At 42.2% G+C, this 26,177-nt stretch overlaps 2 protein-coding genes across 16 annotated transcripts in view; one reads left to right on the top strand and one right to left on the bottom strand.

The window, feature by feature from the left end:
* The window catches only part of LOC139583176 (pumilio homolog 2-like), a 59,729-nt gene extending 47,390 nt beyond the window's left edge, over positions 1-12,339 (bottom strand). For 12 of the 15 annotated variants that reach the window (XM_071413988.1, XM_071413998.1, XM_071413992.1 and 9 more), the window contains exons 1-2: positions 12,178-12,339; positions 10,016-10,382 (exon numbers count right to left, since the gene is read on the bottom strand). In XM_071413988.1, the coding sequence (XP_071270089.1) occupies positions 10,016-10,369 (354 nt within the window). In that variant the 5' untranslated portion in view covers positions 10,370-10,382; positions 12,178-12,339. Of the gene's footprint in view, positions 1-10,015; positions 10,383-11,031; positions 11,207-11,239; positions 11,517-11,844; positions 12,051-12,177 lie in introns of those variants that run through there. The other 3 variants (XM_071413989.1, XM_071413990.1, XM_071413991.1) reach the window with 3 other exon arrangements.
* A 783-nt stretch (positions 12,340-13,122) lies between these two features.
* LOC139583177 (rho-related GTP-binding protein RhoB) lies at positions 13,123-14,799 on the top strand. The gene has a single exon (XM_071414004.1). The coding sequence runs from the start codon at positions 13,335-13,337 to the stop codon at positions 13,923-13,925; it is 591 nt and encodes a 196-aa protein (XP_071270105.1). The 5' UTR covers positions 13,123-13,334; the 3' UTR covers positions 13,926-14,799.
* The last annotated feature ends 11,378 nt before the right edge of the window (positions 14,800-26,177 follow it).

The raw sequence follows: 26,177 nt of genomic DNA, 5'->3' as shown, positions 1-26,177 counted from the left end.
TCGATATATATGCACTTCATACACCTTCCACTAGATGTCAACAGGCAGTGGAAGGTGGAATGGGGTGTCTAGCTTGATCTGAGGTCGAATAAGAGCTTTTGGAGTGACAGGCCCGGTATTTTCTTTGTCTTCGACGGCGCGCGAGGGACCTCGACATTGTCTTCTGAAAAGCGTTCAGTATACACGGCGAATATCTCCGGCTCTGATTTTATTTGATACATATGATTAAAAACATCATAAAGTAGGTTTTTTCAACCGAGTTTTATCAGTTTATTGAACGTTTATTGGGACTGAGTTTTCCGTTCTTTGCGCCAAGAGATGATGGGAATGTTAGCAACCTTGGCTAGCATTGTGGCGTGAATTCGACAGAAGAAATGGACATTCTAAAACCAAACAACGATTTATTCTGAAAATAGGACTCCTTGTACAACATTCTGATGGAAGCTCAGCAAAAGTGAGACAACATTTATGATGTTATTTCGTATTTCTGTGTAATATGTTGATGTCTATTCTCCGCCGTGTTGGTGAGCACTGTCTCACAATAACCCAAGCTGTATGTTGTGGTAAAGTTATTTTTAAAAATCTAACACAGCGGTTGCATTAAGAACCAGTGTATCTTTCATTTGCCATACAACAAGTATTTTTATGTAAAGTTTATGATGAGTTCTTTGGTCAGATTAGGTGAGTGTCCAAAATATCTCCGGACATTCTGGGGAAATGTTGCTATGTATTCACAATGTATAACCACGATTTGCAGCTCTAAATATGCACATTTTCGAACAAAACATAAATGTATTGTATAACATGATGTTATAAGACTGTCATCTGATGAAGTTGTCCAAAGGTTAGTGATTCATTTTATATCTTTTGCTGGTTTTTGCGAAAGCTACCTTTGCGGTGAATAAATGCGTTTGTGTGTTTGGCTATTGTGGTAAGCTAATATAATTCTATATTGTGTTTTCGCTGTAAAACACTTTTTTTTTATTTTTATCGGAAATATTGGCTGGATTCACAAGATGTTTATCTTTCATTTGCTGTACACCATGTATTTTTCATAAATGTTTTATGATGAGTATTTATGTATTTCACGTTGCTCTCTGTAATTATTCTGGCTGCTTTGGTGCTATTTTTGATGGTGGCTGCAATGTAAAACTATGATTTATACCTCAAATATGCACATTTTCGAATAAAACATAAATGTATTGTATAACATGTTATAAGACTATCATCTGATGAAGTTGTTTCTTGGTTAATGACTAATTTTATCTCTATTTTGTCGGTTTTGTGAAAGCTACCTATGCGGTGGAAACATGGTGAAAATATGTGGTTGTGTGTTTGGCTATTGTGGTTAGCTAATAGAAATACATAGTGTTTTCGCTGTAAAACATTTTAAAAATCGGAAATGGCACAAGATGTTTATCTTTCATTTGCTGTATTGGACTTGTGATTTCATGAAAATTATATTATATCCCTGTCCCATTAGGCTAGGCTAGGCTATGCTAGTCAGCTTTTTTGATGAGGAGGATCCCGGATCCGGGAGGGTGATGAAGTAGAGGTCTAGAACAGGTTCATAAAGTTTCAGAGCTCTAGGTCTGACTGTTCTTTGATGGTTCAAACACAGGTAACTATTGCAGGCTCTGTGTCTGCAAGCCCCACACTGTGTCACTCCACATTGTGTGTGTACAGAAAATCACGCCGAGCTACGAAACCCACCTTAACGCGCCGCAACTGGATCTATACCTCTTTTTTGGGGGGGGACCCCTCAAAAAAACACTTGTTTAACAATTTTGCGTAAATTACGATAAAGAGAACCAGCCATTTATCTTTCCTTACATCGTAGGTTTATGTACTTTGACGTGAAGCGGTCTGTGCTGTAGTGCTGTATTACCGATTTTTAGCTTTAACTTCTTATGGCTGGGGGCAGTATTGAGTAGCTTGGATGAATAAGGTGCCCAGAGGAAACTACCTTCTACTCAGTCCCAGAAGCTAAGATATTAGTAGATTTGGATAGAAAACACTGAAGTTTCTAAAACGGTTTGAATGATGTCTGAGTATAACAGAACTCATATGGCAGGCAAAAACCTGAGAAAAAAATCCAACCAGGAAGTTGGAAATCTGAGGTTGGTAGTTTTTCAACTCATCGCCTATCGAATATACAGTGGGATATTGGTCATATTGCACTTCCTAAGGCTTCCACTAGTTGTCAAGTCTTTAGAACCTTGTTTGATGCTTCTACTGTGAAGGAGGGGGGAATGAGGGCTCTTTGAGTCAGGCAGAGTGCCATGAGCTGACCAGGCGCATTCACGTGAAAGTTAGCTTGCGTTCCATTGTATTTCTGAAGACAAAGGAATTCTGCGGTTTAAACATTGAAGATTTATGATAAAAAAACATCCTAAAGATTGATTCTATACATCGTTTGACATGTTTCTACGGACTGTAACGGAACTTTTGGACTTGGTCTGCTCACGCCTCATGAATTTGGATTACTGGGCTAAATGCGCGAACAAAAAGGAGGTATTTGGACAAATGTACTTTATCGAACAAATCAAGCATTTATTGTGGAACTGGGATTCCTGGGAGTGAATTCTGATGAAGATCAAAGGTAAGTTAATATTTATAACGCTATTTCTGACTTCTGTTGACTCCAACATGGTTTTGTTGTCTGAGCGATGTACTCAGATTATTGCATGGTTTGCTTTTTCGAAATCTGACATGGCGGTTGCATTAAGGAGAAGTATATCTTTAATTCTGTGCATAACACTTGTATCTTATATTAAAGTTTATGATGACTATTTCTGTAAAATGATGTGGCTCTGCAAAATCACCGGATGTTCTGGAAGCAAAACATTACTGAACGTAACGCGCCAATGTAAACTGAGATTTTTGGATATAAATATGAACTTTATTGAACAAAACATACATGTATTGTGTAACATGAAGTCCTATGAGTGTCATCTGATGAAGATCAAAGGTTAGTGATTAATTTTGTCTCTTTCTGCTTTTTGTGACTCCTCTCTTAAGCTGGAAAAATTGCTGTTTTTCTGTGACTAGGTACTGACCTAACAATCGTTTGGTTTGCTTTCGTCGTAAAGCCTTTTGAAATCGGACACTGTGGTGGGATTAACAAGGTTCTTTAAAATGGTGTGAAATACTTGTATGTTTGAGGCATTTTAATTATGAGATTTGTTGTTTGAATTTGGCGCCCTGCACTTTCACTGGCTGTTGTCAAATCGATCTTAGCCATAAGAGGTTTTAATGTACTTTGTTTATACAAGCAATTTGACTTTGGTAAAAAAAAAAATGACACGGGTCATGTCCTTGTTGGTGCGACCAAATCATGTGCTGGTGCCATCAACTGAAAGTTGGTAGCACCAGTGGAAAAAGTTTGTCTAGAACCCTGGTAAGTGATTTCTATATTACTTTTCAATGAACAGGTTAATTTATTTAGACTCTTAATGTTGACTCATGTTCACCAATAAAATGTCAATGTGTGACGTTTTATAGGAACCTTGCAAGTACTACAGGAGTTTGCATCCATTTGCTTTCTTCCAATTTTGTTATGGTGTCCTACATAAGGGACGCGAGTGGCATTTCCCGTATGATTGATTGAGGATCTCCATATTGCAAATGTACGGTCCCTTACTAGACGTCCGCGGGTGTTATTAAAATAGGCCGACGGCCTCAGGTTGTCCCTCAGGGCCCAGTCTTCTGGGAAATCATCAAATAAAGTCTAGGTCATTTAGTTTCCGCATTACACATATTTATATTTTTCTGCTGTATCGGAAAAGGCTGTATATTGCAAATGACATGGCCGTTTTCTCAAACGGAAAAGACTTTGAAGACAAAACTTGGTGAGCACAGGTTTGGCCAAATGTACTTTCAGCCAAGAAACAAGATGGAGGTTGTCTCAACGCTCTGAGTTAATCACATTTTCTGGGATTAATATTTAATGGTAAATCTGTATTGATAAACTGGGTAAATCAAGATGAAACTTAGCCAATTCACAATACCGTAGAATGCATATTCAATACGAGTGTGCATGCATCAAGTTATTTTGCTTGTTTTGGCTGATTTCATGGGGCTACAGATGTTCCCCTTCCATATGGGACTTATTGTACTGATCAACATTTCTTCATATGAAGCAACCACATGTTTTATAAAAAATAAAATAAAGTTTGTCTCGTTAAGACCTAATGATGTCCTTCACAGTGAGAGAGAAGTGACTTGAGGGAGACAAAGTGAATGAATAAAGTTAATGGCAATGACAATCAGCTTTGAAATCACTATATTTTGAATTATGTATATTATCAAACAAAGTACTAGGGTAGTGAATTGACGATGGCTTCAGCTGAAACCTAAGGTAGGTAAGTCTACAAAACTGGAAGCTACTGGTATCTCCTTGCATTGTAAAGTGTTCAAGCCTGTAATGAATCTAGTTTTGCAAACAGTAATTAACATTTCTACATGCCGCGTTGCATTATTCAAGCAGGGCTCTGCGCACACAAATAAGTTAAGGAGCACAATGAAAAATATTTGAGATAAAGCACTGCATAAATAGGTCAGATCAATAACCGTACTTCATGCTCTATAAAAAATGTATAAATGTGAACAAATAAATTGGTTATGTCACATTGTTACTCTTTAGAGCATAATATACGGTTATAGATGATTAGTGAGGAATCTGTAGTTCTTAAAAAGCCTTCATAAGATTAAATTCAAATAAAAATGTGAAGGAAATTCCGTCTCGCTTTATGGTTGGATTTTGGCTACGCTACTTTGAAGCAAAGCAAGGCTCATTATCTGAAGGTAAATAAACATTTTTTTTTAAGATTTTATTTTCTTAATCAGTTTTCAAATTACTAATGCCTCAAGCTCACATTGTAAAGTGATGGGTGACGTGCTGATAGCCTGCCTACCGCTGACTATAGCCTATGCACTCAAATGGCAAATGGGAAACACGCTTTAACTACGAGTTGAGAAATAAGCGTTAAAAAAATATTGCGATTCCATTGGGATTTGTTATTTGTTGTGCAATGACTGGGCTTTTAGAAGCACATTTCAATTCAGTACTAGCTTTGAGGATGCTCTCATGCTGTCAAAACAAGTGATAGGCCATTCCCCTCAAACTAGGGTCTATATACTGTGCGCGTGATAAATAAGATGCATGGCGACTAATGAAAACACACGAGGCTAATTAATTCCACTAAATTGTGCAAATTAAACTATAGACCGATAAGCGGTTAACATCCCTAAACACAATAGATGTTATTTTCCCCTTTGTAAGTCATTGACATTATACCCTGACTAAACCAAAATAAATTTGGGAATATGTTATTCAATTATTACGCGTGCGCCAACGAGCGTCTGCGTTGCCAAGGGCTAAAATAGAAGTCATTACAATTTCTGCAAGTCCTGCCTCTCCCATCTCCTCATTGGTTTATAGAAGCAGGTACCCACGTGCCATCTCCTCATTGGTTATACCCACGTGGGTTATTGAAAGACGAACTGTTTTGCCGGTTGTCGTGGTAATACTATGAAAGTGTAGATGCCAATCACCATATAAGTTCAAAGATGAAAGAGCCTGGAAGGAGGAGATATAACTAGAAACAATTCGGTCGGCCGTTTTGTGTGTGGATTAATTGTCAGAGTAGAGGACCTTGTGTATTTCAGGTAAAATAACTCAATGTTTATATCCCAGGACAAATTAGCTAGCAACAGCAAGCTAGCTAAATAAGACAAATTAGCTAGCAAGTGCAAGCTAACTAGCCATACATGTTTAATAATGCTTTTCGACCTGTCCCCAAATTAAATGTCATTGGTTCAGAGTTTGTTTTGATATTTTAACCTGCGTGTCGTGATCGCGTTTGGTGTAGGGGGACAAAATACATTTGTGCAGCCGGTTTGGGTTCCGTGTTAGATATAAGCCAAGCCTATACCCTTGTGCAAGAGATCACTGACTGAGACCCCCCCCCCCCCCAACTTTACACACAACCCAAGTCAGTTGTCTACAAGTTGGGCGTTTCCTGGGAATGGAACCTAAACGTAAAAAAAAAATTGCACTCAACTTTGAAAAAGATTTTAACTAGGGATGCAAATTTCAGTAAATTTTTCTGCCGACTAACCTAACCTTGTTAACCGGTAATTTTTTTAGCAAATAGTAAAATAATGTGACCAATTGAAAACACTATGCATACATACATACAAGGAATTTAACATTTTCAGAGGTTAATTGAAACATGCAGTGGCAAGCCAATCGTCTCACAGCCAAAAGGATTTATTATGGAATTTACAACTATTGTAATGAAGCAGCAAATGTAAAAACATAATTTCAAACATTTGGCAAAATGCAATTTCACAGGAAAATACCTTTCTATACAGTGCCTTCAGAAGGTAATCATACCCCTTGACTTATTCCACGTGCTACAGACCGAATTCAAAAATGATCCAAGTCGATCTCCCCTCTACACACACACAATAACGAAGTGAAAACCCGTTTAGAAATGTTTGCAACTGTACTGAAAATTAAACAAACAAATCTCATTTACATAAGTATTCACACCCCTGAGTTTATATACAGCAGCACCAGTCAAAAGTTCAGACACCTACTCATTCAACGGTATCTTTATTTTTACTATTTTCTACATTGTAGAATAGTGAAGACATCAACAGTATGAATTAACATATGGAATAATGTAATAACCCAGTGTTAAAATTAAAATAAATTTTGTAGTTGAGATTCTTCAAAGTAGACACCCTTTGCCTTGATGACAGCATTGCACACACATTGTCTCAACCAGCTACACCTGGAATGCATTTCCAACAGTCTTGAAGTAGTTCCCACATATGCTGAGCACCTGTTCGCTGTTTTTCCTTCCCTCTGCGGTCTGACTCATCCAAAACCATCTCAAAATGGGTGAAAGTCAGGTGATTGTGGAGGCCAGGTATTATGATGCAGCACTCTGTTACTCTCCTTCTTGGTCAAATAGCCCTTACACAGCCTGGAGATGTGTTGGGTCATTGTTCTGTTGAAAAACAAATGAAAATCCTACTAAGCATAAACCAGGTGGGATGGCGTATCTTTGCAGCAATTTGACCATGAAGGCCAGATTCACGCAGTCTCCTCTGACCAGTTGATGTCGAGATGTGTGTTACTTGAACTCTGTGAAGCATTTATTTGGCCTGCAATTTCTGAGGCTGGTAACTAATGAACTTATCCTCTGCAGCAGAGGTAACTCTGGGTCGTCCTTTCCTGTAGCGGTCCTCATGAGAGCCAGTGTCATCATAGCGCTTGATGGTTTTTGCGACTGCACTTGAAGAAACTTTCAAAGTACTTGAAATTTTCCGGATTGACTGACCATGTCTGTAAGTAATGGCCTGTCATTTCTCTTTGCTTAGTTGAGCTGTTGTTGCCATAATATGGTCTTGGTCTTTTACCAAATAGGGCTATCTTTTGTATACCACCCCTACCTTGTCACAACAGCTGATTGGTTCAAACACATTAAGGAGGAAAGAAATTCCACAAACTAACAAGGCACACCTGTTAATTGAAATGCATTCCATATGTGAGATTAAAATTAGAGGGGGAATCTAAAGATGTAACAAAAAGAATAACTAGAATTGTGCCTTTTGCTTCTGGATTCCAGGTGACCACCTCATGAAGCTGGTTGAGAGAATGCCAAGAGTGTGCAAAGAAACATCAAGGCAAAGGGTGGCTACTTTGAAGAATCTCAAATATATTTTGATTTGTTTAACACTTTTTGGGTTACTGCATGATTCCATGTGTTATTTCATAGTTATTGATGTTGTCACTAGTATTTGACAATGTAGAATATAGTAAAAATAAAGAAAACCCCTTGAATGAGTAGGTGTGTCCAAACTTTTCACTTGTAGTGTATGTTAGAATCATCTTTGACAGTGATTACAGCTGTGAGTCTTTCTGGGTAAGTCTAAATGCTTTGCACATCTGATTGTACAATATTTGCACATTCTTTTCAAAATTATTCAAGCTCTGTCAAATTGGTTGTTGATCATTGCTAGACAACCATTTAAGTCTTTCCATAGATTTCCAAGCAGACTTAAGTCAAAACTGTAACTAGGCCGCTCAGGAACATTTCCTTTCTTCTTGGTAAGCAACTCCAGTGTAGATGTGGCCTTGTGTTTAAGGTTATTGTTCCGCTGAAAGGTGAATTAATTTGTGTGCCTGGTAGAAAGCAGACTGAAGCAGGTGTTTGCCTGTGCTTAGCTCCATTCAGTTTTTTTTTGTTCCTGAAAAACTCTCCAGTCCTTAACGATTACAAGCATACCCATAACATGATGCATCCACCACTATGCTTGGAAATGTAGAGCGTGATATTCTGTTGTATTGGATTTTCCTCAAAAATAACACTTTGTATTCAGGACAAAAGGTTAATTGCTTTGCCACTTTTTAAAAAATATTTCTGTAGTGCCTTGTTGCAAACAGGATGCATCTTTTGGAATATTTGTACTTTAGACAGGCTTCCTTCTTTTCACTCTGTCAATTAGGTTAGTATTGTGGAGTAACTACAATGTCGTTGACCCATCCTCAGTTGTTTTCTCCTACCATAGCCATTATACTGTTTTAAAGTCACCATGGGCCTCATAGCGAAATCCCTGAGCGGTTTCCTTCCTCTCCGGCAACTGAGTTAGGTAGGACGCCTGAATCTTTGTAGTGACTAGGTGTATTGATACACCATCCAAGTTGTAATTATTAACTTCACCATGCTCAAAGGGATATTCAAAGTCTGCTTGTTTATTTGTTAATCAACCTACCAACAGATGCCATTCTTTGCAAGGCATCGGAAAACCTCCCCGGTCTTTGTGGTTGAATCTGTTTTTGAACTGTACTGCTCAACTGAGGGACCTTACAGATTGTTGTATGTGAGGGGTACAGAGATGAGGTAGCCATTAAAAAAAGTAATGTTAAACACCATTATTGCACAGATTGAGTCCATGCAACTTGTGAAGCAAATTTACTCTCCTGAACTTATTTAGGCTTGCCATAACAAAAGTTTTGAATACTTATTGACAAGACATTTAACCTTTTCATTTGGGGGGGGTCTAAATACACATTTCTAATTTGACAATTGAAACAATTTTAAATTCAGGCTTTAACAAAATGTGGAAAAAGTCAAGGGTGTGAAAACTTTGAAGGCACTGTAAATAGCGCACCTGATGCAAACAGTTCCATATATGGGATTAAAATTAGATGGGGGAATCTAAAGACGCAACAAAAAGATTAACTAGATTTGTGCCTTTGGCTTCTGGACAACAAAAGAAAGTAGATATGAAAACCAATTGAACAGGAGATAAATGCTGGTTTCAATGGCAAATGAGGAAGTCTTTATAAAATAATTGACTCCATGTTTCTGTCATGGGATTTTGGCTCATCTACTTTGGAGCAAGGTAAGACATGCCTCATAATATGAAGTAAAAAACATCCAGGTTTAAAACAATGCATACTCCAATTGCAAGGTGGTTGGTGACGCGCTGGTAGCCTACCTACCGTATTCATTGCCTAGGCACTCGAATGGAGCACGGGCTTCAATTAGGAGTTGAGAAATAAAAATAGTAGCATTAGAAAGCTGAGATCCTCTTTTTAGCCGTGGCCATCAAGTGTTAACACACGATTGCATTTACAATTTGCAGCGCAATGACTGGGTTTCTAAGAGCACGTTCCACTCAAGCAGCAGCTCTCACTGTCTGACAGGTGATATTATTCTGCTCAAACTAGGCTCTAAACGCTGTGCATGTGTGATAAATAAGACACTGGATAAAGTAACGAAGATGCACACGTGCCAACTTAATTGCACTAAATTATGCAAATTAACCTGTAGACATAAGCATGACCTGTGAAATTTCTGTCATGCTTGGGGCTGAAACGGCATAAGGTCCCTGCGGTGGTAAAGTCGTTTCTAAAAGGTTTGAGGTTTGCTTCATTCAAATATTGTACCTTCATCAAACAGAAAGCAGTTTGGCCCTGGCAAAATCCTCATACCTGGTCAATGTGGTTTCCATCTCCTGTAGTCCAACGGTGCTTGCTAGGGGTGCAACCTCCCAACTGCTCACCAGGTTGCCTCTGGAAGAAGTAGCCAACTGTGGCATCGTCCTGAGAGCGCCCACTCAGTGGAGGCTGTGGGGTGCCTGGGGTGGGGTTGGGGCCCCTATCCATGCCCTGCAGAGGGTGTGGCCCTCCGGGACCCTGGCCTGCTCCCCCTATGGCTGCCAGGGAACCCCCTCCATGAACTCTGACTACCCCAACTTCAGGGGCACCGTTTGTGTGCAGCATCCCACCTCGTGTCTCCTGCCAGGCCACGTCATTCATACCTAGGATGCTGCATGGAATGCTCATTCCACGAGGAAGCCTATGGAAGGGGAAATTAATCGAACATGTCAGAGGGTTGATTTACATTGGTTATGGATAGCACTAGTCAAACATTAGGCTGAGGTTTCTGATATTGAACGTAAGCTTATTGAACCAACCAAACATACAAGTGTATTAACTGTAGCTAGTAAAATAAATATCGATATATATATACTGTTTTGGTCCCTAACGTTAAGACAGTTTCCGTTATTTTATTTGTTTAATAAATTAGCTATAATGTCTGCAGAACTGCAGCAGAAGCACTGTCAGCGTCATAAATAAGCATCGTCTCTAGCTAGCAACAGCAACATAATCTTCTCTGGGGACGTTACATGCCCCTGCTTTGACTTAGCTACCTGGCTATCTAGACAACTTATTTATTACATTGTTATACATTGCTAACATTAACGTATTTTAAGCTAAATTAGCTATGAAAGGTTAGCTAGCTAACTCCATTACGTTGCGGAAGTGTCCCGAAAGTCCGTGTAATATGCGCTTTGGCCTTCTTAGCCAAACAGCTAAAGTTAACTAACTAACATCAATCGTGAACATACGCTACCTACATCACAGACAGTAGAAAGCAATGTAACGTTATGGATATAGCTAGCAAAACAATGTTAGATCGATGGATAGCTAGCTAGCCAGCCTACCGTTGCTAGCTAATTTGTTAGCGTAGCCAATCGAACAATGAATGTCTGGCTGGAGTGTTCAAGTCGCCGTTGTCGGATGTGTGTGTTTTGCTAGCTAAATAAATATTACACACGGTAGTAGTGTAGAAAGCCGGTGTACCTAGTTAGTAGCTAGCTAACGTTAGCCACATATTGTATCTAGTTCGTTAACGTTAGTTTAACTACCTACCGTTAGCTAGTAGTAACGTCATTCAAACACGTTTTACGCGAAATTGATAACATTCGCTAGCTAGCTAACGTTAGCTGGCAATTTCGGCGCATAGAGTCTCTAGATTACTAGTTAGCGAACGTTAATGTTGGTTGTGTGGTTGTTGCTTTCACGAAAATGTTGAATACCACGAGTAGTTAGGTGTCTAGCTGGCTACTTTAACTAGCTAGCTAAACCAACTCTACAAACGACGTCTACTGTATAGCTTGCAGACTCGGTTAGTTTAGCATGAAACTGACGTCAGAAAAACAGTTAACTACAGTAGCTAGCTACGTTCACGATTTCCCTGTTCATGACAACTGGCTTCATAATTCAGACCACAGTCATTGGTTCAGACTGGAAAAACAACCGTTCGTGAACTAGTTAGATAACTAGATAATTAGCTATATTAATTAGCTATAATGCCTAGCTACCTGGCTATCACATTTGTTCGTTAAACTAACGGTAGACAGAAGCCAAATTAACTAGCTAACGTTGCCAGTTCACTTGCAAATCTAGCGTCAACGTTTAATTTGTTTGTTAGCTACTAGCCTAGCTAGCTAGGCAGAGTAAGGGAGGCCCCTTACCTTTTCAGTTTGATAAAATCAGCGCTGTAAAATTACTAGTGTATTTTAATAACTGCATACAATGAAGGCATAACTCTCCGTTGTGCAAACGCCGTTGAACAGTAAGCAAACCTTGTTAACCGAGTGAAACATACAAATGCCGTCTGGTGAGCTGTATTAACAAAACACCATTGCTGGGTAACTAGCTACACTAACAACATGGCCCCCCTCCAAGTTCCAGAGGGGCCTTACCCGCTAAACAAAAGGGGAAATACTCAACGACCAAGGCAATAATCCACACTTAAAATAGTGAGAATGCGTAATACATCGCATTATATAAACTTAGATACTCACGCGCTGTCTTTTAGAGTGAAGAGCGATGTTTGTACAAAATGTCAGTGGTTGAAATGTATATTGTTTTGTTTCCGTGGAGATCGGTGTTTTAATGATTAGCTACGATTGAACGTGCAATGAAGGAGTTTGACTACCACGCTAGTGCCCTCCCTGCAGTCTATATGCATGTTGTACGTTAGACCTGCGCACTAACATGTCAAACAAGCCAATATTTGCGATTATAATAAAATAGACTATGAAAAATGACCCACTCATAATTTCTCAATTATTTACATGTAGTATGCATGATTTCTCTGTATCAATGAACGTCTACTAGGGAGTCCGTCCAGCGTAAAATTTCAGTAATGCTGATCAATATTTTTCATGATGTTTAATCAATATGACTAATTCCATAGGTGTAACAAAAACCATTTTGAGCAATTTTTCAATATTTTATCATCTTTGTTTCATGGGGAGAGAAAGCAAGTTGTTACATGGGGGACATAGGCCTGCCCGTGCGTAGGCCCTGGAAAAAAACGTCGCATTGGGAATTGTTATCTTGTTATTTGATGGCCAGCTGCGACACACAATTTATTGAAATATAAACATATTTTTTTTGTAGGCCTAGAGCTGGCCCTACTTTAGTATAGGCCTTATGTGTTTGTCAGATGGTTAGTGGCATATAGGCCTATGTCAAATGACTAATCATACATGAAGTTATGTGATTGTGAATTAGGAAACATTTATTGAAAAAAATGTAGGAAATATTCCAAAGACATTGCCAAATTAGTTGATCCCAGGTCGGTATCTGGGCGAGACATGATCCTCGTGGTACACTACCCTCCCCTACCGACAAAGCAGGACTGGGATCCAATCACCTCCTTTTTTCGAAATGATGATATCACCTCGGTAGTTACGATTGGATTGCTATATTAGGAAAGCGCCGTGCTCTTTATAAAGCAAGCGCTTCAGTGGTTGGACAGGGATAAATATTTGGGAATTATCGAATCGAGCGGCTAAACGCACTAGCATACATTCAGGGAAGTTTAACAAGACTCATAGCCAGAATCCGTAGCTAGCTAACACAAAGACAGCTGATACATAATTATTTTCGAATGTCATATTTGTTTAAAAGCTAGAATCAAGGGAAAGTGGTCTATCTGTGTCAAAAGCAACAAATGGCAGAGATACGAAAAAAGCTGGTCGTCGTCGGTGACGGCGCGTGTGGGAAAACCTGCTTGCTGATAGTATTCAGCAAAGACGAGTTTCCTGAGGTCTATGTGCCAACTGTATTTGATAACTATGTGGCGGACATTGAAGTGGACACCAAGCAAGTCCAACTAGCACTATGGGACACGGCTGGACAGGAGGACTACGACCGCCTTCGCCCGCTGTCCTATCCGGACACCGATGTCATCCTGATGTGCTTTTCCGTGGACAGCCCGGACTCCCTCGAAAACATCCCCGAGAAATGGGTGCCAGAGGTTAAGCACTTTTGTCCCAACGTGCCAATTATTTTAGTTGCCAACAAGAGAGACTTGCGCAACGACGACAATGTTAGGACCGAGCTGTCCAGAATGAAACAGGAACCCGTGAAAACAGAGGACGGGCGCGCCATGGCCGTGCGCATTAGTGCATATGACTATTTGGAGTGTTCTGCTAAAACAAAGGATGGTATTCGGGAGGTGTTCGACACTGCGACACGTGCAGCTTTACAGAAGAGATCAAAACCCTCCAGCGGTTGTGTAAACTGCTGTCTGTTGTTGTGATTGAATGAACGGCTGACGTAAGCGATAATATAGCCCCACGGCTGCCAACACCATCAAGACCTGTTGTCCTTGTGCTTGAAAAGTAAAAAATAAATAAAAACTCCGTGCGTGTCTCCCATTAAAGACTTTCTTGCGAGCCAGTAGCATAATGTTAAAAATAAATGATCTGGATCTATTCTGACCAATTTACCTTATTTGACTCGAATATATAATCAAATACAAGTACAACGGACACTCCCTGTGATTTAGAATTTACTGAAGAAATACGTTTGTCAAATATTCAAGATGTTGCCTGAAATGATGCTGTAGTCTTTGAGGATCTTGTTCCAAGTAGCCTACTTGAGTGTCGGGGGCCAAGGCTTGTTGATATGCAACCAGTGTGTTTGGCAATTTATGGAATCTGTGGAGGGAAATATAGGCCTATAGCTGAAAGCAGTGCTCAAAAGGGAAAAGCAACGCACAACCTCGAGTTTTAGTGAACGCTTTATCCCCTTATATGGTCACATTGCATTATTAATGTGAAAGAGGTTATTGCCCAGCTTTCAAGCAAAGATTCGACTTGCTCAAAGTGTTGGCGCCTACATGACTGTTTTGAAGTGTAAGCCTTAGACTAAATTTTTTTGGGCCAAGCTGCTCTCATACTGATCAAAAGGGCTGTCCATCCTGCCTCCAGTGGGGTTTTTTTGTGTGTAAATTGTTGACATTGCATTAAGATGACAGGGTCTGCAGCACTATGTAAAGAATGAATGCAATTATTTCGCATATTGTATATGGAGTTTCAAAAAGACCCCACAAGTGCAATATGTTTTTGTCTTCAAGTTTGTGTCACTGTTATTTCTATTGTTTTTAAATAAAGATATGATCATAATGTATAGCCTACTGCCAGTTGAATTCCATTTGTTTGGCCTCTGCTGGGGATGTAAACTGTAAATGCACATGGGTAAAACCTCATTATTTTACTTTTGTGTATAACTATCTGTCCCATAATTGATAGGGACAGTTTCATAGTGGATCATCATAGCAAGAATTAACTCCAAAGTCAGGAATTTAACATCACCAGCAATATAGAGATAAAAAAATATATATATTTCAACCCTGACATATGTGTCTCCTGTTCCTCAGGGTCACAAAACAATCCACTTATGTAATGCAACTATAGCTTACTGCTAGCAGCAGCTCACCCACATCATGCATGTTTTCACTCCAGCCTTGTTTAGGATAAATGGCAAAACAATTCAGGACACCACCAACTACCCCTGATGCAGGAAGGGGTTAGGTGGTGTGGAAAGCTATCAAAAGCAAGAGGAGAAATAAAACAGAAAAAAACAACACTGGAAATAGTATGACAGCACAAAAAGAGGAAATGAGCTCAAAGGACAGAAAACATATAAAGACAGGGCAAACAGGATGACTATGGAGACTGCTTTCCATTACACCCCAACTACATAGAAACGACTGGAAACACTGGTAGGCCTACTAAATGTGAAGGTGGTCTGCAGTGGTCAGCTTAGTGGTTTAAGACAACAATGACACAATTCTTTCCCCTTCTACTGTATTGTGTACGTTATTGGTTTAAGCTGGGGGAGATAAGATAGACAGTTTTTGTTTCTAAAATGGGGATGGTTCTATCAAGAGAACTGTCAGGATATTACACAATAATTGTAAAACAACAATACATTGTCTAGAAACAGGTGCAGTGGAGAAAGAGACATGAAAAACATGATGCAGGAACAACATAGAGGGGGGACTTTTTTTGTAGGACACAGAAGTTCTTGGATGCCCAGTCAGGTTATATACAGTTGAAGTTGGAAGTTTACATACACTTAGGTTGGAGTCATTAAAAATCATTTTTCAACCACTCCACAAATTTCATGTTAAAAAACTAGTTTTGGCAAGTCGGTTAGGACATCTATTTTGTGCATGACACAAGTCATTTTTCCAACAATTGTTTACCGACAGATTATTTCACTTATAATTCACTTTATCACAATTCCAGTGTTCCAGAAGTTTACATACACTAAGTTGACTGTGCCTTTAAACAGCTTGGAAAATTCCAGAAAATGATGTCATGGCTTTAGAAGCTTCTGATAGGCTAATTGACATCATTTGAGTCAATTGGAGGTGTACCTGTGGATGTATTTCAAGGCCTCCCTTCGAACTCAGTGCCTCTTTGCTTGACATCATTGGAAAATCATAAGAAATCAGCCAAGACCTCAGAAAACAAATTATAGACCTCAACAAGTCTGGTTCATCCTTGGGAGCAGTTTACAAACGCCTGAAGATACCATGTTCATCTGTACAAATAATAGTACGCAAGTATAAATACCATGGGACCACGCACTGTCATACCGCTCAGGAAGGAGACGCGTTCTGTCTCCAATAGATGAATGTACTTTGGTGCGAAAAGTGCAAATCAATCCCAGAACAACAGCAAAGGACCTTGTGAAGATGCTGGAGGAAACCTGCCCAGGGACTGCGGTTGAAAATTAGCCGGCTGGCTAAAACCGGCACTTTTACTGAAACATTGATTAATGTGCACGGTCCCTGTAAAAATAAAAATAAACTCAAACTCAACAGGTACAAAAGTATCCATATCCACAGTAAAACAAGTCCTATATCGACATAACCTGAAAGGCTGCTCAGCAAGGAAGAAACCACTGCTCCAAAACCGCCATAAAAAAGCCAGACTGTGTTTTGCAACTGCACATGGGGACAAATATTGTACTTTTTGGAGAAATGTCCTCTGGTCTGATGAAACAAAAATAGAACTGTTTGGCCATAATAACCATCGTTATGTTTGGAGGAAAAAGGGGGAGGCTTGCAAGCCGAAGAACACCCTCCCAACCGTGAAGCACGGGGTGACATCATCATGTTGTGGGAGTGCTTTGCTGCAGGAGGGACTGGTGCACTTCACAAAATAGATGGCATCATGAGGCAGGACAATTATGTGGATATATTGAAGCAACATCTCAAGACATCAGTCAGGAAGTTAAAGCTTCGTCGCAAATGGGTCTTCCAAATGGACAATGACCCCAAGCATACTCCAAAGTTGTGGCAAAATGGCTTAAGGACAACAAAGTCAAGGTATTGGAGTGGCCATCACAAAGCCCTGACCTCAATCCTATAGAAAATGTGTGGGTAGAACTGAAAAAGCATGTGCGAGCAAGGAGGCCTACAAACCTAAAAATGGCGCCGGAAGAAATGGCAGCAGTATTACGGGCGCCCAACCAATTGTGCTAAAATGTGGGGGGTTTTCACATTATTTGTAACTTAATTTGTACATCATGTTTCTGCAATCGTAGCTTACAGCAAAAAAGAGCTTCTGGATATCAGGACAGCAATCACTCACCTCGGATTTGACAAAGATTTCTTCTACAACAAGTACGACGCACAAGACATTCTCCAAACACCCCACAGGGCCGACATCCCCGTTATTTGCAAGAGGAAGCGACGCAGGTACAGAGGACAAAGAGCCGGTGGCCTGGTCAAGACCCGGAGAAGGCGACTGGGAAAGCTGCCGTTACTGTCAATACTACTCGCCAACGTGCAATCATTGGACAATAAATTAGACGAGGTACGATCAAGAATATCCTACCAACAGGACATCAAAAACTGTAATATCCTATGTTTCACGGAATCGTGGCTGAATGACGACAGGGATATTCAGCTAGCGGGATATACGCTGCACCGGCAAGATAGAACAGCACGAGGGGGGGGCAGTCTGTGTATATTTGTAAACAACAGCTGGTGCTAGAAATCTAAGGAAGTCTCTAGATTTTGCTCGCCTGAAGTAGAGTATATTGTGATGAATTGCAGGCCACACTACTTGCCTAGAGAGTTTTCAGCTATACTTTTCGTGGCTGTTTATTTACCACCACAGACAGATGCTGGCACTAAGACCGCACTCAGTCAGCTGTATAAGGAAATAAGCAAACAGGAAACCACTCACCCAGAGGCGGCGCTCCTAGTGGCCAGAGACTTTAATGCAGGGAAACTTAAATCAGTTCTACCAAATTTCTATCAACATGTTAAATGTGCAACCAGAGGGGAAAAAAATTCTAGATCACCTGTACTCCACACACAGAGACCCGTACAAAGCTCTCCCTCGCCCTCCATTTGGTAAATCCGACCACAACTATATCCTCCTGATTCCTGCTTACAAGCAAAAATTAAAGCAGGAAGCACCAGTGACTCGGTCTATAAAAAAGTGGTCAGATGAAGCAGATGCTAAACTACAGGACTGTTTTGCTATCACAGACCTGAACATGTTCCGCGATTCTTCTGATGGCATTGAGGAGTACACCACATCAGTCACTGGCTTTATCAATAAGTGCATCAAGGACTACGTCCCCACAGTGACTGTACGTACATACCTCAACCAGAAGCCATGGATTACAGGCAACATTCGCACTGAGCTAAAGGGTAGAGCTGCCGCTTTCAAGGTGCGGGACTCTAACCCGGAAGCTTACAAGAAATCCTGCTATGCCCTGCGACGAACCATCAAACAGGCAAAGCGTCAATACAGGGCTAAGATTGAATCATACTACACCGGCTCTGACACTCGTCTTATGTGGCAGGGCTTGCAAACTACTACAGACTACAAAGGGAAGCACAGCCGCGAGCTGCCCAGTGACACGAGCCTACCAGACGAGCTAAATCACTTCTATGCTCGCTTCGAGGCAAGCAACACTGAGGCATGCATGAGAGCATCAGCTGTTCCGGACGACTGTGTGATCACGCTCTCCATAGCCAACGTGAGTAAGACCTTTAAACAGGTCAACATACACAAGGCTGCGGGGCCAGAGAGATTACCAGGACGTGTGCTCCGGGCATGTGCTGACCAACTGGCAGGTGTCTTCACTGACATTTTCAACATGTCCCTGATTGAGTCTGTAATACCAACATGTTTCAAGCAGACCACCATAGTCACTGTGCCCAAGAACACAAAGGCAACCTGCCTAAATGACTACAGACCCGTAGCACTCACGTCCGTAGCCATGAAGTGCTTTGAAAGGTTGGTAATGGCTCACATCAACACCATTATCCCAGAAACCCTAGACCCACTCCAATTTGCATACCGCCCAAACAGATCCACAGATGATGCAATCTCTATTGCACTCCACACTGCCCTTTCTCACCTGGACAAAAGGAACACTTATGTGACAATGCTATTCATTGACTACAGCTCAGCGTTCAACACCATGGTACCCTCAAAGCTCATCACTAAACTAAAGATCCTGGGACTAAACACCTCCCTCTGCAACTGGATCCTGGTCTTCCTGACGGGCCGCCCCCAGGTGGTGAGGGTAGGTAGCAACACATCTGCCACGCTGATTCTCAACACTGGAGCTCCACAGGGGTGCGTGCTCAGTCCCCTCCTGTACTCCCTGTTCACCCACGACTGCATGGCCAGTCACGACTCCAACATCATCAACAAGTTTGCAGACGACACACCAGTGGTAGGCCTGATCACCGACAACGACGAGACAGCCTATAGGGAGGAGGTCAGAGACCTGGCCGGGTAGTGCCAGAATAACAACCTATCCCTCAACGTAACCAAGACTAAGGAGATGATTGTGGACTACAGGAAAAGGAGGACCGAGCATGCCCCCATTCTCATCGATGGGGCTGTAGTGGAGCAGGTTGAGAGCTTCAAGTTCCTTGGTGTCCACATCAACAACAAACTAGAATGGTCCAAACACATCAAGACAGTCGTGAAGAGGGCACGACAAAGCCTATTCCCCCTCAGGACACTAAAAAGATTTGGCATGGGTCCTGAGATCCTCAAAAGGTTCTACAGCTGCAACATCGAGAGCATCCTGACTGGTTGCATCACTACCTGGTACGGCAATTGCTCGGCCTCTGACCGCAAGGCACTACAGAGGGTAGTGCGTATGGCCCAGTACATCAATGGGGCTAAGCTGCCTGCCTGCCATCCAGGACCTCTACACCAGGCGGTGTCAGAGGAAGGTCCTAAAAATTGTCAACGACCCCAGCCACCCCAGACATAGACTGTTCTCTCTACTACCACATGGCAAGCGGTACCGGAGTGCCAAGTCTAGGACAAAAAGGCTTCTCAACAGTTTTTACCCCCAAGCCATAAGACTCCTGAACAATGGCTACCCGGACTATTTGCATTGTGTGCCCCCCCCCAACCCCTCTTTTTACGCTGCTGCTACTCTCTGTTTATCATATATGCATAGTCACTTTAACTATACATTCAGGTACATACTACCTCAATTGGGCCGACCAACCAGTGCTCCCACACATTGGCTAACCGGGCTATCTGCATTGTGTCCCGCCACCCGCCACCCGCCACCCCCTCTTTTACGCTACTGCTACTCTCTGTTCATCATATATGCATAGTCAATTTAACCATATCTACATGTACATACTACCTCAATCAGCCTGACTAACCGGTGTCTGTATGTAGCATCGCTACTTTTAAAGCCTCGCTACTGTATATACCCTGTCTTTTTACTGTTGTTTTATTTCTTTACTTACCTATTGTTCACTGATAAAATAATTTAATATTGAAAGATAATGATGAAATTCACTCTGAAACCTTATAATTGTATGAAATGGATTAGAATCATAACATTATTATTGATGTGTGTAGTTTTAGTCAGTATAATTATAATTAATGTGTGTAGTTTTAGTCAGAATTAGAGTAAAACAATATATCTGTACAATATATCTTTATAGTATCTTAAACACAGACTGTCTGTGCAAAATTCGGTGCCGACCTGGCTAGGCCTCTGAGAGATTTGGGAGGAGCGGGGAGTACTTCTCACGGTCTCCCTAATCTTGGGGGAGGACAGGGAGTACTTCTCACGGTCTCCCTAATCTTTGTCGGCTGGGTAGTGATACAGTATGTGCGTAGGATACCTGCTGTTTGTGTGTGAAGGTATGTGCGTAAGGAGCCAGTATAAAATGGATGGTTTTGTACAACGGACTAGGACGTCCTCGTGAATAAACATTCAACTATTGTTGGCTGGGCCTCTGTCTGTTTTCATTTCAACTGGTATCTTATAAATTCTGGGTTGCAGACAGTAGTTAATTGAGGTTCAGTTTATGAACATTGAGAACATAATTCTCATAACATTCACCTAACACCTTTTTTGCACTATTGGTTAGAGCCTGTAAGTAAGCATTTCACTGTAATACCTGTTGTATTCGGCACACGTGACAAATAAACTTTGATTTGATTTGAAACCTGACTCCGTTACACCAGCTCTGTCAGGAGGAATGGGCCAAAATTCACCCAACTTATTGTGGGAAGCTTGTGGAAGGCTACCTGAAACATTTGACCCAAGTTAAACAATGTATAGGCAATTCTACCAAATACTAATTGAGTGTATGTAAACTTCTGACCCACTGGGAATGTGATGAAAGAAATAAAAGCTGAAATAAATAATTCTCTCTACTATTATTCTGACATTTCACATTCTTAAAATGAAGTGGTGATCCTAACTGATATAATAATATACCTTGAATAGATAAGTATTCAACCCCCTGAGTCAATACTGTAAGAAACACCTTGGGAAGCGATTACAGCTGTGAGTCGTCTTGGGTAAGTCTCTAAGAGCTTTGCACACCTGGATTGTGCAATATTAGCCCATTAATATTTTCCAAATTCTTCAAGCCCTGTCAAGGTGTTGGGCATCCTGGCTAGGCAGCAATTTTCAAGTCTTGCCATAGATTTTCAAACAGATTTATGTCAAAACTTTTGGCCACTCTAGTTTCCAGTTTTTATTGTCACCTACACAAGTACAGTGAAATGTCTTTCTTGCTTGCTCTTTCCCAACAATGCAGTCATCAATATCAGTAGAACCATACAACATTTATAAAAAATTAAAGTAGAACAAAAACACACAATAAATAGAAATAAGATGAACACGAGAAAGTAAGTAAGCTACTGTATATACAGGGTGAGTTCCAGGGTCAGTGTCAATACCATATTTATAATGTTCAAGGATATTGGGTTAAATATGCATAGGGCAGGGATGGGCAACTGGCATCCCCTTTTGAAGTGCCAGCGGACCAATTTCCCTCCTAAAATATATATTTTTAAGGGAACTCCGTTGGGGTCTCAAATTACTGTTGAGAGTTAGATTAATAGACTACACAAGGTGCAATTTAGAAATTTGGTTGTGCATCAGCAGTCACTCAATTAGCCCATGTCAGCCAACATTCTTTAGATTGGTAAGTTAGTCTAGCGGCCAGCTATCTAAACTTGTAGTAAGCATGGTCGAATTACCTACCGGCGTGGTGTCAATGGTGTGCATACTGGGAGCGGAGTCAGGTGCAGGAGAGCAGGGAGTTGTGAACAGGCGCACACTTTATTGAGGCAGGAGAAACCAACAGACAGACACCCCTGCGTCGAAATCTCCAGCCAAGAGGAAAAAGTGCAAAACGCGCAAACAGTCACAATAATTAAGTTCAAACAAATAAACATACCTCGTGACTAAACACGGAATAAACGAACACCAGTCTAGCACGTCAAAATTGACACGTAACACAAAACAATTTCACACAAAGACATGAGGGGGAACAGAGGAATAAATACATGTAGTGTGATTGGGGAATGAAAACCAGGTGTGCAGGGAACAAGACAAAACAAATGGATAAATGAAAAATGGAGCGGCAATGGCTAGAAAGCCGGTGACGTCGACCGCCGAACGCCGCCCGAACAAGGAGAGGGACTGACTTCGGCGGAAGTCGCGACAGTACCCGCGCGCCGACACCGGCCTCGGGGATGACCCGGAGGGCGAGGCGCAGGGCGATCCGGCCGGCGACGGTGGAACTCCCGCAGCAGTTCAGGGTCCAACACATCCGCCCCCGGAATCCAGCACCTCTCCTCCGGACCGTACCCCTCCCACTCCACAAGGTACTGAAGGCCCCTCGCCCGACGCCTTGAATCAAAGATGGAATGGACGGAGTACGCCGGGGCCCCCGTGATGTCCAGAGGGGGCGGAGGAACCTCCCGCACCTCAGACTCCTGGAGCGGACCAACCACCACCGGCCTGAGGAGAGACACATGGAACGAGGGGTTAATATGGTAATCGGGGCTGTAACCTGTAACTTGTAACATACCTCGTTCACTCTCCTCAGGACTTTGAATGGCACCACAAACCGCAGACCCAGCAGGGCAGGCGGAGGTGCAGGTTTCGGGTCGAGAGCCAGACCCGGTCCCCCGGTGCAAACACCGGGGCCTTACTGCGGTGACGGTCCGCGCTGGTCTTTTGGCGCAGCGCTGCCTGCTGGAGGTGACCATGGGCGGCTTCCCATGTCTCCTCCACGCGCCTGAACCAATCGTCCACCGCAGGAGCCTCGGTCTGACTCTGATGCCACAGTGCCAGAACCGGCTGGTACCCCAATACACACTGAAAGGGGGAGAGGTTAGTGGAGGAGTGGCGGAGCGAGTTCTGCGCCATCTCTGCCCAGGGCGCGAACGCCGCCCACTCCCCCGGCCGGTCCTGGCAATAGTACCGCAGAAACCTGCCCACATCCTGGTTCACTCTTTCCACCTGCCCATTACTCTCGCGGTGAAAACCTGAGGTGAGGCTGATCGAGACCCCCAGACGTTCCATGAACGCCCTCCAGACTCTCGAAGTGAACTGGGGACCTCGATCAGACACTATATCCTCAGGCACCCCGTAGTGCCGGAAGACGTGTGTAAACAGGGCCTCTGCAGTTTGTAGGGCCGTAGGGAGACCGGGCAGAGGGAGGAGACGACAGGACTTAGAAAAATGATCCACAACGACCAGGATCGTGGTGTTTCCCTGTGAAGGAGGAAGATCCGTCAGAAAATCCACTGACAGGTGTGACCAAGGCCGTTGTGGAACGGGTAAGGGATGTAGCTTACCTCTGGGCAGGTGTCTAGGAGCCTTACACTAGCCTTACACCAGAAAACCAGGTGTGCAGGGAACAAGACAAAACAAATGGATAAATAAAAAATGGAGCGGCATTGGCTAGAAAGCCGGTGACGTCGACCGCCGAAAGCCGCCCGAACAAGGAGAGGAGCCGACTTCGGCGGAGGTCGTGACACGTGGAGCCCATTGATCATCAGTTATATTAAAAACTGCAAACATTTGCCTCCACCCTATGGCAAAATGTATAGAATTGCAGGAAATTAGCTGTAAAACTGCAAATGTTTCTCTCCGCCCCATGGCAAAATGTGTAGAATTGCAGGAAATGAACTTGAGCCACTAGACTAACTTACTAATCTAAAAAAAATTGCTGACATGGACTAATTGAGTGACTAGAAAATTCAACCTTGTGTATTCTATTATTCTAACTTTCTAACAGTAAGTTGACATCACAACACCTACTCATTCCGATGAGCCGGCTGAGTTGTAGATGCCTGACGAGCCGGCTGAGGTGTATGAACCTGACGATCCAGCAGAGGCCTGACGTCGGATGGGCGCCTGCCAAGCCAACCGGGGCAAGGAAACCTCTCGAGCCAGCTGGGGCGTGGAAGCCCAACATGCCGGCTGAGGCACCCTTGGTTCCATCGGCGGCGGCCCGCGGACCCGACGTCACCACCAACCGACAAGCTAGCACTCCCTGATACTTCATTTGGTGGCTTCAGCATTCTGTTAGAACCGACGCTGTAGTAGAGAAGCAAGTACAGAGAGGGAACATTTAATTTTGCACAGACATAGAACAGGACAGGAACAGCGTCAGAACCTGGTAACACAGCGGCATACAACAGTTAATGCTGAAGCGGGGAACAGAGCTGGGGAACAGACAGATATAGGGGAGGTAATAACACAGGTGATTGAGTCCAGGTGAGTCCAATGAATCACTGATGCGCGTGACGAGGGAAGCAGGTATACATAATGATGGTGGCAGAAGTGCGTAGTGCAGGGCAGACTGGCGCCCTCGAGCACCAGGGAGGCAGAGCGGGAGAAGGCGTTACAGTATCTCAAAATCATGGTCTGTGGTCCAGATTCTATCTAAATCTAAGTGAAAATGATACAAATCTAAAAGTAAATCAAATCAAAATCAAATCAAACTTTATTTGTCACATGCAAATACAACAACCTTACCGTAAAATGCATACTTACAAGCCCTTAACCAACAGTGCAGTTCAAGAAGAGTTAAGAAAATATTTACCAAACTAAAGTAAAAAATAATAAAAAGTAACACAATAAAATAACGAGGCTATATACAGGGGGTACTGGTACCAAGTCAATGTGCAGGGGTACAGGTTAGTCAAGGTAATTTGTACATGTAGGTAGGTGTGAAGTGACTATGCATAGATCATCAACAGCAAGAAGCAGCAGTGTACAAAACAAACGGTGTCAATGTAAATAGTCCGGTGGCCATTTGATTAATTGTTCAGCAGTCTTATGGCTTGGGGGTGGAAGCTGTTAAGGAGCCTTTTGGTCCTAGACTTAGCGCTCCGGTACCGCTTCCCGTGCGGTAGCAGAGAAAACAAAGAGTCTTTGACTTGGGTGACAGGAGTCTGACATTTTTGGGGGCTTTCCTCTGACACCGCCTATCATATAGGTCCTGGATGGCTGGAAGCTTGGCCCCAGTGATGTACTGGGCCATACGCACTACCTTCTGTAGTGCCTTATGGTCAGATGCCGAGCAGTTGCCATACCAGGCGGTGATGCAACCGGTCAGGATGCTCTCGAAGGTGCAGCTGTAGAACTTTTTGAGGATCTGGGGACCCATGCCAAATCTTTTCAGTCTTCCGAGGGGGAAAAGGTGTTGTTGTGCCCTCTTCACGAATGTCTTAACTTATTGCCATCTATGTAAAAATAGCCTACATAAAGCCAATACATAAAACATTGCATCCTGCAGGTAGAGAATATCTTGGTAAAAATAAATATCCTATAAATCACATTGACTAGGCATGGCATGTCTGCAACAAACTTTAAATATTGTACCAACTATCAACTGGGACGCCTTTCGTAATAGCAAGCTTGAAACATTGTATAATATATTCTGGGCCCTCAGAGTTTCCTGCGCCAGTGACCTCAGGACAGATACAGCTGTAGGTTATTTGTGCAAGGGATACGAAGTAATCAGATATTTTGCAGTGGATCAGAGCATTACATTTTTTCATGAAAGGGAAAAATGTAAATATCGTTGGAAAGCTGGAAATATTGTTCAAATACTGGAGGATCTGTTGTCATTCTCAATTGATTCTAAAAACAGACTTTGTTAACTTGCTGTTTGAGTTAAAGAAAAAATACTTTTGAGAAGCTCCACAGCTCATTAGTGGTGTTAATTATC

Source organism: Salvelinus alpinus, chromosome 8, assembly GCF_045679555.1.
Source record: "Salvelinus alpinus chromosome 8, SLU_Salpinus.1, whole genome shotgun sequence".
NCBI classification, from domain to species: Eukaryota; Metazoa; Chordata; class Actinopteri; order Salmoniformes; family Salmonidae; genus Salvelinus; species Salvelinus alpinus.
The sequence above is the reverse complement of the archived record's forward strand: the minus strand, read 5'-3'. Positions and strand labels throughout refer to the sequence as shown.